The sequence below is a fragment of the Scylla paramamosain genome, chromosome 22 (genome assembly GCF_035594125.1).
Source record: "Scylla paramamosain isolate STU-SP2022 chromosome 22, ASM3559412v1, whole genome shotgun sequence".
Taxonomy (NCBI): Eukaryota; Metazoa; Arthropoda; class Malacostraca; order Decapoda; family Portunidae; genus Scylla; species Scylla paramamosain.
Genome location: NC_087172.1, coordinates 22,056,942 through 22,069,929, shown reverse-complemented (window position 1 = coordinate 22,069,929; position 12,988 = coordinate 22,056,942). Strand labels below are relative to the sequence as shown.

At 49.1% G+C, this 12,988-nt stretch overlaps 1 protein-coding gene across 1 annotated transcript; it reads right to left on the bottom strand.

The window, feature by feature from the left end:
• Window positions 1–8,970: 8,970 nt before the first annotated feature.
• On the bottom strand, window positions 8,971–12,311 carry LOC135111834 (uncharacterized). The gene is made up of 5 exons (XM_064025546.1): window positions 12,223–12,311; window positions 10,654–10,749; window positions 10,170–10,315; window positions 9,351–9,681; window positions 8,971–9,136 (listed from the first exon to the last, which is right to left on the bottom strand). Exons 1-4 carry the CDS (start codon window positions 12,309–12,311, stop codon window positions 9,398–9,400), a joined length of 615 nt encoding a protein of 204 aa, XP_063881616.1. The 3' UTR covers window positions 8,971–9,136; window positions 9,351–9,397.
• Between the last annotated feature and the right edge of the window lie 677 nt (window positions 12,312–12,988).

Genomic DNA, 12,988 nt, shown 5'->3' with positions numbered 1-12,988 from the left:
TACCAGTAGCAGTAGCAGTAGCAGTAGTAGTAGTAGAGGTACATACCCTTTACACCAGGCATCGCTGCCACCATCACCACCACCACCGACAGCAGAATAAAGTGCCTCATGTTTTCCAGAAGTTACCAGGAAAGTTAGGAATCTGCAAAGGAAAAAGTATAATCCCATTGCGAGAAAGTCATACGGAAAAGCTTCTTTATTGGCCAAGTGCTTTGAGCACAGAAATAGCTTAGTATCTATTATTCTACCTTCTCGCCGTGGACCCACCGCACCTAGCGGTCGGCGGAGGGTAGAAATATTCCGCAAAAGATACAGATTCCACATGAGAGTTAAATAACTACTCTAGCTCTGCCCTCTGATTGGTCAGCCAGGTGGCGTGATGGGGGGGACCCCTTCCCTGCTTGGTAAGGCAGCCATCATTCCTTCTGCGGAACTCGTCTTGACTTCACGTTTTTCACTTCGCTCCTGTTGTGTCATGGTGAGTTCCTGCTTTTCCTAGGTTAGCCTGTCTTTAACAGAGGTTGTGCGTGTTCTTTTGGTCCCGTTGTGCCCAGGCGGGAACGAGTTACACCTTCTGTGTTTCTCTTCGTCTTTCTCGCGGGGCAGGCCGTCTGGCTGCCTCCCTTAGGTTCGCACGTGGTCTTCCATGCTTGTGCCCTGGTGCCCTAGCAGGTGCAGAGGGGTTTGCCGCCTTGTGTGTCGCCTTCAGTGACACGACCACGTGTGTTTTATTTGTTCCTCTCCTTCAGAGAGTGTTTGTTTTTCTTTCAGCCATCGCAGTCTTTGTGTGCAGAGGTGGGTTGCTCGGTCCGCGTGTCGGATGACGGGCACGACCGCTGCCCTACCCATTCTCCCTGCTGTTCCCTTTCTGGTTTTGACCCCTCCAAGTGCTCTGTCTGTTGGTCGTGGGCGGTGCAGATTAGAGAAGCCCCTGTGGAGTCTCATTCTGCGCTGCCTGCCCTTCAGGCTTTACGTAAGGCCTGGACGAAGGCTAGAAAGGCGTTTGCGAAGCGTGCGGGCCCCCCTTACTTTGGGCTGACCCCACTCTCGGCGCCAAGTTGGGTCTATGTCGTCTGCGCTCCTCTTCCACATGTACGGCGGGGTCTGAAGGCGGCACCCTTCAGCCCACCGGCACTGGAGCCGGGGAGCAGTCTTCCTACTTGGACGACCCCTATGGGGAGTGCACTGAGGAGACGTCCCCACGTGGTGTCTCCGGCAGCACGCTCGTCCCCTCTCCCCGCTGTAGCAGGACGCCCTCGGGCTCCTCTCGCCGGAGGAGACGGACTCGCTCGGGGGGAGGTCCAGCGCGAAGAGGTCCCGCCGTTCGCGGTCGTCCTCCCGCTCTCGTTCCTCCACCCCTTCCTCCTCGTCGTCAGCGTCCACCCGTCCTCGACGCCGCAAGCGTTCTTGTCGCGCAGGTTTGGACGACGTCGTTGATTGGAGGCAGAAGGTGAAGGAGGTCCTTTCTGACATCTTACCTTCGTGCTTGGCAGAGGCCGGGCTGGGTTTGCCCCACGCGGCTCCCCCAGCCCCGACTCCGGCCCCTCACACCTCACCTCGGGCGCCGGCTGCGCCCTCGACCTCGACTACCTCGGCGGCTGTTTACATGCCACCAGGGCAGCCGACGCACGGAGGAGCTTGCTCCGATGACGAGGATGAGGTTTCTCCCTCTCTGAACCAGGTCCCCCTCCTCTGCCTCATGGCGTCTCTCCTCCTCTGGCCGCGGCAGCCTTCCGCCCCTACAACTGGCTCCCTCTTCCCCCCACTTGGGTTCATCCGACGGAGATGGGTAAGCTGGTCGCTTACGCTCCTGACGAGGCTCGTCCGGGAACATGGAGGCGTCTTGACGACGTTCAGGTGCGTTTGGGATCCCGGGACGGCGGCAATCCCGAAGTTTTGTATAGGGCCAAACCCCTATCGATTCCTACTCCGCTGCCGACGAAGTTGTCTCCGAAAGCTACGCTGGACGTAGTGTCGGTGTTGTTAAACAACCCCAGAGCTACCACGTCCCAATCCCACTCTATCGATGCCTCGGGTGACGCAGCCTTCTTCCCTGGCGATGCGCTCGCTGAAGCCGCTGGACGTGGCATCCATGCTCGAGTAGGCTTCTGACCATGGCAGGGGCAACGTTGGATGGCCAGTGCCTCCTTTAGTGCCCTGTCGCCTTCCACCCACCAGAGCCGATCCTCGCCTTTCCTCCTGCCTAAGGAGGGGCTCGACAGACCCCTCTCTCCCCCACCAGGTACGGGAGCCGGAGCAGCGTCTGGGCTGAGCCCCTCTCCACGGGACTTTTCGACCCCCGTGGCGATAGACCGGGTCTTCTCCTATGTGCCGACCATCATTCAGGTCACTCCTCAGTCACCTGCCAGGTAGCAGTTCGCTCTTTGCCCCTTTTTCCTGAACTCCCCCTCCCAGCGGCCCCCTTTCCGGAACCGGCAAGGGAAGAGGAACTAGACCACGCCTCGGCTGTCTCCTGGGGTGGTCCCACGCGTGGCCGCGCCACGGGTGGGCGTCAAGAGTGGTCTCCAAAGGCCTCTCCTGGCCCTGGATAACTCAGCCACCCCTGCGCCTGCCTCCATTGCACTCCAAGGTTCGGCAGTCCGTCCTACCACACCTCAGGGAGATGCTACAGAAGGGCGTTGTAGAGTCAGCCGAAGGGAAGGTCTTCTTGTCCCGACTGTTCACAGTTGCCAAGAAGAATTCAGACAGGACAAGACTAGTTATGGACTTCAGTACACTCAACACATTCCTGAAGCCCCAACGCTTCAGGATAGTGTCGGCCTCTCAAGTCCGCACGGCCCTTCAGAAGGGAGACTGACTAGCGTCTCTGGATCTCCAGGACGCGTACCGGCATGTGCCCGTCCACGCCAGGTTCAGGTTTTTTTTTGCCTTCCAGATGGGGTCGGACACGTTCCAGTTTACCAGGCTTCCTTTCGGCCTCTCCTTGGCCCCAAGAGTTTTTACAAAGTTACTAAGGGTGGTGGCTGCCAAGCTGGCTTCGCAAGGAGTCGCTACCCTTATGTACCTAGACGACTGGTTGATACACTCTCCTTCCAGGGAGGGAGTAGCACACAGCGTGTCGGTGACGTTGCGGGTTCTGGCAGACATGGGGTTTATCATCAACCTTCCCAAGTCCGCTACTACCCCTACGCAACAGCTGGATTGGCTGTGTATTCGTTGGGACACGACGACCACCTCCCTTTTGCTGGCTCCAGACAACGTCTCCCGCACCCTCCGTCAGGTACGTCGAGCATACTTTTCCAGCACCTTCTCAAGGAGAGAGTGGGAGTCCCTCCCCGGAGTGCTGAACTTCGCCGCCCCGACTCTACCCCTAGGGCGCCTCAAGCATCGCCGCCTGACGAGGGAGGTCAACCTCGCCATCCCCCGTCTTCGTCGGGATCTTCAGCGACCAATACCGCACCTCCTTCTTCACCTCTTGCGCCCCTGGCTTCGTCCCGGGGCTCTCTTGAAGTCTGTCCCCTGGGTTTCACCTTCACCTACTCTGACGGTGGTGTCAGATGCATCAGACGTGGGTTGGGGCTTCCAGTCGGACCAAGGTCACCAGGCTTACGGAGGGTGGACAGAGGACTTAAGGCTAGCCCACATCAACGTAAGGGAGCTGTGGGTAGCGAAGAAGTGGCTTCTGCGACATCGACACCTCACCGGAGTGGCGGTGAGGTTCGATATGGACAATGTAACAGCGGTACAGTGCATACAGCGGCAGGGAACGGCTCGTTCGTCCCCTCTTCTCACTCTGTCGGAAGAAATTTTCGCTCTGGCAGCCAGCAACAGAGTGTCACTCTCCGCCCGTTACGTCAGGGGCAGAGCCAACAGTTGGGCGGACGCTCTTTCAAGATTCAGGGGCACGTCAGTGGAGTGGCATCTCTGCCCGGAGGTGTTCCAGTCCCTCACCCTCCGTTACGGGACACCACAAATAGACCTCTTCGCCTCTTACAACACGGCTCAACTTCCTCTCTTCCTGACCTACAACAGGAGGACCCCAGCTGGAGGCCCCGACGCCTTCACAGTAGACTGGAACAGGTGGAGACATATTTACCTCTTCCCACCACCTGCGTCAAAGATTATCCTGAGGGTGGTTCATCTCCTCCGAGTTTACCGGGGTCGGGTCCTCCTGATCGCGCCATTCTGGGAGGCGCAGCCGTGGTTCAGGGAGCTAATGCTGTGGTGCCCTCAGCCCCTCCTCCTGGGGTCGTCTTGCCTGTCAGCTCAGGAAACTTCACCACTCCAAGCGTCACTGAAACTTCACGCGTGGAGCTTCTTCGGTCCGCTCTCTCCCAACGCTATGCGGCACCCACGGTTTCCACTATTTTGAAGGCCCATCGTCCATCCTCCCTCCGTCAGTACGAATATTGCTGGCGCAGATTCCAGGAATATATCATGTCGAGGTCCTCTCCATCCACTACATCCGAAATAGTGCTCGACTTCCTGTCTTGGCTGGCAGATACTACCAACAGGGCCCCGGCCACCGTCTCTGCGCACTACGCAGCCCTGGCGGACCCGCTGCACCTAGCCCTAGGCATAACCATTCCTGCCCGCACTTTGGTTCTCCTGAAGCGAGGTATCAGGGCATCAAAGCCAACCCAACGCCCGCCACAACCGGCCTGGTCCTTACATAGGGTCTTGAGTTATCTTATGTTTGAAAAAGGGTCCTTATCGGAGGATCAACACTTACAGAGGACAGCGTTTCTCCTAACCTTAGCGGCGGGCTATAGGGCCTCACAATTGGCGGCCCTCACACGCCACGATGCCTTCTCCTCGGTGGCTGAGGATGGAGCCTCATTAAGGTTGACACCGTCACCCACCTTCCTAGCTAAGAACGAGCAGGCGGACTCTTTAATAGGCCCCATCAAGATTCCTTCCCTACTACAGTCGGGTACCCCTCACCCACTGTGCCCGGTTGCGGCGTTTATGGCCTACGTTGCACGCACATAGGACCTCTCTAAGAACCACCTATTTTACGCCTAACGGTCCGCCAGGCCCCTGAAAGCCCGTTCCTTAGCCCGCCTACTGTGCAAGGTGATAGAGCTGGCAGATCCGGGCCATTCTCCGAGGGCCCACTCCATCCGGGGCCTCGCAGCTTCCCTGGCTTTCCTCAGGACACACTCGGTTGAGCGGGTCCGGGACCTGGGTGGTCGGACCTCCACCTCGTCCTTCCGTGCCCGCTATTTGCTCCACTCCGTTTCTCAGGCCCCAAGATTTCTACGTTATTAACAGGAAAGCACTCTTGGGAATACGGTTAATCATCTCTGTGGACTTTGAAAACAGTCGTGGTGAGACGATAAAGCATTTTTACGATTCTAGTGACAGATTACCAAGATTTCTACGTTATTAAGAGGAAAGACACTCTTAAGAACCTGACTAATCATCACTGTGGACTTTGAAAATAGTCGTGGAAAGAGAGCAAAGCATTTTTAAGGATATTTTTGTTGTTATAGTGACAGATTAACAAGATTTCTACGTTATTAACAGGAAAGCACTCTTGGGAATACGGTTAATCATCTCTGTGGACTTTGAAAACAGTCGTGGTGAGAGGATAAAGCATTTTTACGATTCTAGTGACAGATTAACAAGATTTCTACGTTATTAACAGGAAAAACACTCTTGGGAACCTGACTAATCATTCTGTGGACTTCAAAAACAGCCGTGGTGAGGGAGCGGTGTTTCAAAATATGGGTCACAGGCTCCACGCAGCCGCTCGTCCTTTAGTTACACAAGCAGTGCAGGACAAGCCTCCTACAGCTTCCCTCGGTATCCCTTGTCGTCGTCCTGGTCTCTCTCCTCTCATCTCCTGCACAAAGCAGACCGCCAAGCTTATTTCAGTCCGGGCCATTTGTTTGTGTCTTTATTTATTGTTGTTGTTGTTGTTGTTGTTGTTGTTGTTGTAGTTGTTATTATTATTATTAATATTTTTATTATTATTATTATTATTATTATTATTATTATTATTATTATTATTATTATTATTATTATTATTATTATTATTATTATTATTATTGCTACTACTACTATTATTGTTTCCATCGTGTGTCTTAGTGTGCGTGTGTGTGTGTGTGTGTGTGTGTGTGTGTGAAAGATTAATGGGGAGGTGGGAGTTTCAGTGCACCTGTGTATTCTGCTTCCTTTCCCAACTCTCTCTCTCTCTCTCTCTCTCTCTCTCTCTCTCTCTCTCTCTCTCTCTCTCTCTCTCTCTCTCTCTCTCAATCCTTTAATCAATACGATCCGGTACCCAACACTCGGGACTTTCAAACACCTTTCCCTCCTTGACTACATAAACGTTAGCATCTGTAATTCATGCACCTGATTCAATTACGGTCCGGTTCCGTCAGGTACAGGTTCAGGGTGCCCCCCCCGGTGGGTGACGCGCGTGCCGAGTGTCGGTGACGGTCCAGGACGTGGCTTTGTTGAGCTGGGACTGTGTGTAATAATAATAATAATAATAATAATAATTATTATTATTATTATTATTATTATTATTATTATTATCATTATTATTATTATTATTATTATTATTTTTATTTTTATTTTTTTTTATTGTTGTTGTTGTTGTTTTTCTTGTTGTTGTTGTTGTTGTTATTGTTGTTGATGATGATGATGATGTTGTTGTTGTTGTTGTTAATTTGATATTGTTGTTATCATTAATGTTATCGCAATTATTATTGTTATTATTATTATTATTACTATTATTATTATTATTATTATTATTATTATATTGTTATTATTATTATTATTATCACTATTATTATTATTATTATTATTATCATCATTATTATTATTATTATTGTTAGTTGTCATTAATTATTACTATTATTCTTATCATCATCAATTACGAAACTCCATTTCTGTTAAAACTGTGTATTTTACAAACCATTGTTATTGGTCTGCCTAAAAAACTGTCTAAAAGTTTGTTGCCAAGAGAACAAGCTAACCTTTATACTCCATCAGGAAATTAAGGAACATAACAACCTGTACTGACACACCGGGGAGACGCGGCGCTGAGACACACCCGGGAAGAACCTCCTCAAGAAGTTAACTCCTTGGAACATGTTGAATTAGTCCACTTCAACTTTACATCGGACCATATTAAATACTTTTAGACCGATGATTTTGCTCGCCACAAGACACAGCTCCCTGACTTTAAGACAGCACCCGTGAAGCTTCGTTAACTCGTGAAGTCTCAGCCTCAAATAAAAGTGTAAGAGAGCCACCGGACTTGAAGGGTTAAGGAGCGGTTCACGGCCAAGGAGGAAAGTTCAAAAGGCTTGGATTATATATATATTTTTTTTCTTTTTTTCACAGACACACACACACACACACACACACACACACACACACACACACACACAATTCTAACCAGCTAATCAAACATCGCTGGAAGTATGTGGACGACTGCACCGTGGGCGTCCCAGTTTTGCACCAAGAACCCGGACTACTTGCCACTGCAAGCAATTCTGGAGCGACAGCAGACGTGGACGGAGGAGAGCAGGATGACCATTAACCACAGCAAAACTGTGGTGATGCATTTCTGTACCACCTATGAAGAAGCCCTGACCACCCTGAGTCTGTCCAGACTATCCACCAGGCACCGAGAGGCTCTGGAGAAGTTTGGAAGGGAACTAATGCCTCATCCACGTCTCAGAAACATGCTGCCGCCTGACGCGCCTCACCTGTGCCACGCCTCGCCTCGGTCCGTGCCACCAGACACCACAACAAGATAACGCCCCTAAAGGCGCCGCGCACGGACCGGTACACCATGGTGCGAGCCATCAATCAATAGTCCCTTCTAGATTAGACTTACCTTTAGGAATAATGTTAAGTATTTCCCCACCCCCTCTGTACATTTTCAGTTTGTTAACTGACTAAATAATAAACCGTTTATTATTATTATTATTATTGTATACACATACATACAGACACACAGATAGACAGATACGTAGCCACTCTAAGTCAGCTAAAGTCAGCATTTTGCAAATTTACTTATAGAAGGTCCTCAAAAAAAAAAAATAAATAAAAAATGATGTGTGTGGTGGAAACGATCAAGGAATCAATGAGAGAGAGAGAGAGAGAGAGAGAGAGAGAGAGAGAGAGAGAGAGAGAGAGAGAGAGAGAGAGAGAGAGAGAGAATGTATGTTAGGTTTTGAAGGTAAAATCTCGAGTGATGAACATTTATCACTCACTCTTGCCACCACCACCACCACCACCACTACTACTACTACTACTACTACTACAGTGACTAGTAACCCAATGCTAGGAAGGTTACGTGGAAGTTGAATAATCTCACATATCCACTTCTCCTCCTCCTCCTCCTCCTCCTCCTCCTCCTCCTTCTCCTCCTCCTCCTTCTCCTCCTCCTCCCCTTCCTGTCCCTTCACCCTGCCCTCTAAACCACCACCACCACCACGACCACGTCCACATTACACTTATAATTATGCCTTCTCTCTCTCTCTCTCTCTCTCTCTCTCTCTCTCTCTCTCTCTCTCTCTCTCTCTCTCTCTCTCTCTCTCTTAAATGTGCGGTTTATGGAAAACAGTGTGTGTGTGTGTGTGTGTGTGTGTGTGTGTGTGTGTGTGTGTGTGTGTGTGTGTGTGTGTGTGTGTTTCTCTTCGTAATGTGGATGACTGAGTTGCTTTGTAGCGCGAGGACTTCATGACCCTATTTTTACGACAAGGCGACGCTGCACCATGGTGGCGGTCTCTCTCTCTCTCTCTCTCTCTCTCTCTCTCTCTCTCTCTCTCTCTCTCTCTCTGTAAGACGTCAGAACCGAGCATTTCTTTTCATTTTTTTCAGTTTTTTCTTTTGAGGAGCCGTCAATAAGCTTCTTTCCTTTATTTATTTTCTTTCTTTCTTTCTTTCTTTCTTTCTCTCTTTGTAAAGCCTTTTCCATCTTCCTTCACGCATGCAAGTAAAGATAAAATAAACAAAAAAACACTTATGATGTATTAAAACTCTAACAATGCTTATTGATCGTTTATTTGCTTGACAGTTGCACTGCTGAGGAAAAGAAAGCAAAGGAACAAAGAAGAGTTAAGAGGTTAACTGCCGTCGTGGCGAGAGTTGTGGTACTGCTGTAGATCTGTGGCACTCGCTTCCTCCTTCAGCGCTGGGTGGCCTCGCAAACCTGGGTAGGCGAGAAGGAAAGGTGTGAGTGAGCGTGTCAGGCAGGTGTTGTGTGGTGGTGTAGTGGGGATGTGAGGTAGTGTTGCGTGCATGTTATGTATTCCACCCTAAAACACACACACACACACACACACACACACACACACACACACACACACACACACACACACACACACACACGCAGTAGTAGTAGTAGTAGTAGTAATAGCACTTACCCAGCTAGTTGTTCAGTAGTTTGCGGTTCATCTTGGTGTTCATGTTCCTAATTTTTTGGTTTTATTACTGGCCCATCGTTTGTTTCCAGAACTTTTCCATTCATGCTCATCCCAGTTTGCTCCACGCTGGTCATTTTAAGGTTCCTGGCCAACACTTCTTCACTCGTGCCTTCTGGATGATGACCTGGGCATGCCTTCAGGTTGTCGTCAGCCTGGAAGTCAGGCTCGTTGCAGCGCTTGGCTTCCAGCTCACAGTCGCTGTACAGCATGCCGTCAGCGCCACACAAGATAGTCGGTTTGACTTGCACACATGTCTGCCGGCACTTTTTCTCTGGCAAAACATGGTCTGTTATCAGTATGGTTTTCGAGTTACTGTTGAGATGAACTCTTACATACCGCAAAGTGAGCGAAGAAGTAATGTGAAGGAAAGATAGTGAATGAACGAATGAGTGAATGAAAAGGTGTGTTCAGGTGTTGAGTGTGGGCATGTGAAGTTGTAGTGTTACGTGCACATTACAACATAAGAACATATAAGAAAATAAGGAAAGCTGCAGTAAGCCTTCAGGCCTGCACGTGCCACTCCCTGCGTGAAACCTGCCTACAGACCTACCTTCTTCAATATCCAATCCTCATCCATACATTTGTCTAACCTCCTTTTAGAATGCCCTGTTAACTCGACACTAACAGCCTGGTTACTGAGTCTATTCTATTCATTAACTCTCCAATTTCTTCCCATCTCTATTTTTCACATACACACACACACACACACACACACACACACACACACACACACACAGACACACACACACACACACACACCTCTTAGCAGTTTCTTGCAGGCCGCTTCGTCAAGTTGAGTGAGTGTTGCATCGCTGCATTTCTGATAGTCCAATGCGCATAAGTTGTTGTAGATGTTGTAGACGTCTGCTTCTTCACAACAAAGCAGTGGCTGGAGCAACTTGCATCTGGTGAGGCGGGAAGGCAAGGTGTGAGCAGCCACGTATTGGAGGGAGAGTGATGGATGTACTGTACGCTGCAAGTAATTATGATGATGGTGGTGATGATGATGATGATGGTGGTGGTGGTGGTGGTGGTGGTGATGATGGTGATGATGAATAAATAGGTAAATGAAAGTGACCTCAGCATTTCTTACACACACACACACACACACACACACACACACATACACACTAATTTCAAGTGGTAGCAGTAGTAGTAGTAGTAGTATTAATAGTAGCAGTATAGTAGTAATAATAGTAGCAGTAGTAGTAGCAGTAGCAGTAGTAGTATTAGAGGTACATACCCTTTACACCGGGCATCGCTGCCACCATCACCACCACCGCCGACAGCAGAATAAAGTGCCTCATGTTTTCCAGAAGTTACCAGCAAAGTTGGGAATCTGCAAAGGAAAAAGTATAATCCCATTGCGAGAAAGTCATACGGAAAAGCTTCTTTTACGGTGCTAATGACTGATTAACAATATTTCTACGTTATTAACAGGAAAGCACTCTTGGGAACCTGACTAATCATCTCTGTGGCCTTTGAAAATAGTCGTGGAGAGAGAGCAAAGCATTTTTAAGGATATTTTTGTGGTTATCAATGAGAGAGAGAGAGAGAGAGAGAGAGAGAGAGAGAGAGAGAGAAGAGAGAGAGAGAGAGAGAGAGAGACACCCAATATTCCATCCAATTTAATGCTACTTTCTTTTTTTCCTGTATTTTTTTTTTTCCTGTCATTTTCTGTTTCTCATCTTCTCCCTTTACACGTACGTTGTGTGTGTGTGTGTGTGTGTGTGTGTGTGTGTACTACTACTATCACAATGACAAACTAAATGAATGAATTGTAACTCTCAACAAATATTAATTCTGATCCGGAAATCAAACCATGAAAAAAATTTACTTCGTGTGTGTGTGTGTGTGTGTGTGTGTGTGTGTGTGTGTGGGTGGGTGCCTCAGTTCCCTTGTGTCCATTTTCCTTTGCTTTCTTCGCCGCGTGACCGTGAACCCTTCCTTCCTTCCTTCCTTCCTTCCTTCCCTCCTTCCTTCCCTCCTTCGTTCCTTCCTTCCTTCCTTCCTTCCTTCCTTCCCTCCTTCCTGCCTTCCTTCTTTCCTTCCTTCCTTCCTTCCCTCCTTCCTGCCTTCCTTCACGCCGCGTCTCCGCTGTTCCGTAGGTGGTGTGCAAATCCTCCAACTCCGGTCTGTTCTCGCTGTTCACCTTTGCCATCCTCGCCCTGGACCTCACCGGGGACATCATGGCAGACGTTAACATCAACGTCAACATCACGGTAACCGGCACCACCAACAACAATAACAACAACAACAATAACAATGATAATAATAATAATAATAATAATAATAATAATAATAATAATAATAACAATAACAATAATGAGAGATCTTTCAAGGGACTGCAAGAGGTGGAGGAGGAGGAGAAGAGAAGGAGGAGGAGGAGGAGAAGGAGAAGGAGGAGGAGGATAGTGAACAGATGTTCCTCCATTTTTTCCCACCTCTCTCGTCCTCCTGCCTTCCTCCCCTGCCCCTCCTGACATCTTGGTTTAAAATGTTGCGTAATGTTTACTGTGTCTTCATGTGTCCTTGATGTGTGGTGTGTGAGAATCGCTGCTTTATATATTGATGTGGAGGACTGTGCTTAAAGCACGCCATGTTGATCTTTAGTTTTATGAATGAAAATAAAAACAAAAACACGGGTATTTCATCTGTACTGTTTTCCTTGCATTTTCCGTGATTTCTTGCGCGTTTCCAAAGAAAATCACACTTCTGCAATGAAACTTGACTTTTGTTTTTTCATGCTACATAGTGACCGTTCATACGTCACATGTAGCAAGTTTGATGAAAAACCTCACACCATATCTACGGGCGGGCAGTGACGGGCGAGTGGTCACCTCCCTCGTGACCCATGAGGAAGCGAAGACTCTCCTGCAGTGTAAAGACCCTGTTCACCATTTCCTCTTCCTGCTTCTCTTAGTAACTGGCGGCGCCCCTCACCCACCCATTTCCCAACACCACTGTACGCCTGCCGGCGTACACACACCTTGCGCGTGTGTGTTTGTGTGTGTGTGTGTGTGTGTGTGTGTGTGTGTGTGTGCGCGCGTTACACACACACACACACACACACACACACACACACACACACACATTGTTTAATATTTACAGCTTCTTTACTTCTTTTTCATTCATCTACTGCCTCTCTTCTTTGGTTTTTCTCTTTCTCCTCCTCCTCCTCCTCCTCCTCCTCCTCCGAACCATAAGTGAACCCAGTAGTGGTCATATGGCACTCAAGGCTACCTAACTGACATTTGTTTGTATTGTTTCCGGCGTGACATTCCTAGCGGTCCAAACATGGGTGAGTGAGGCGCACGTTCCGCTCTCCTCTCCTCCTCCTCCTCCTCCTCCTCCTCCTCCTCCTCCTCCTCCCATTCCTGTCAGTGTTCTCTCCCATCATCTCATTACTGGTGCCTACCTGGAGGCTTGTGTGTGTCTGCCGGGTATGCAACACACACACACACACACACACACAGAGATAGAGAGAGAGAGGGAGAGAGAGAGAGAGAGAGAGAGAGAGAGAGAGAGAGAGAGAGAGAGAGAGAGAGAGAGAGAGAGAGAGAGAGAGAGAGAGAGAG

Excerpts from the sequence above, each read along its gene's own strand:
- LOC135111834 (XM_064025546.1), bottom strand. The coding sequence starts at position 12,311 with ATGGTGAACAGGGTCTTTACACTGCAGGAGAGTCTTCGCTTCCTCATG. Across the intron at positions 10,316-10,653 it reads AGCGATGCCCGGTGTAAAGG|ATGCAAGTTGCTCCAGCCAC; the intron begins GTATGTACCTCT and ends CCGCCTCACCAG. Across the intron at positions 9,682-10,169 it reads CTGCAAGAAACTGCTAAGAG|AGAAAAAGTGCCGGCAGACA; the intron begins GTGTGTGTGTGT and ends ATGTTTTGCCAG.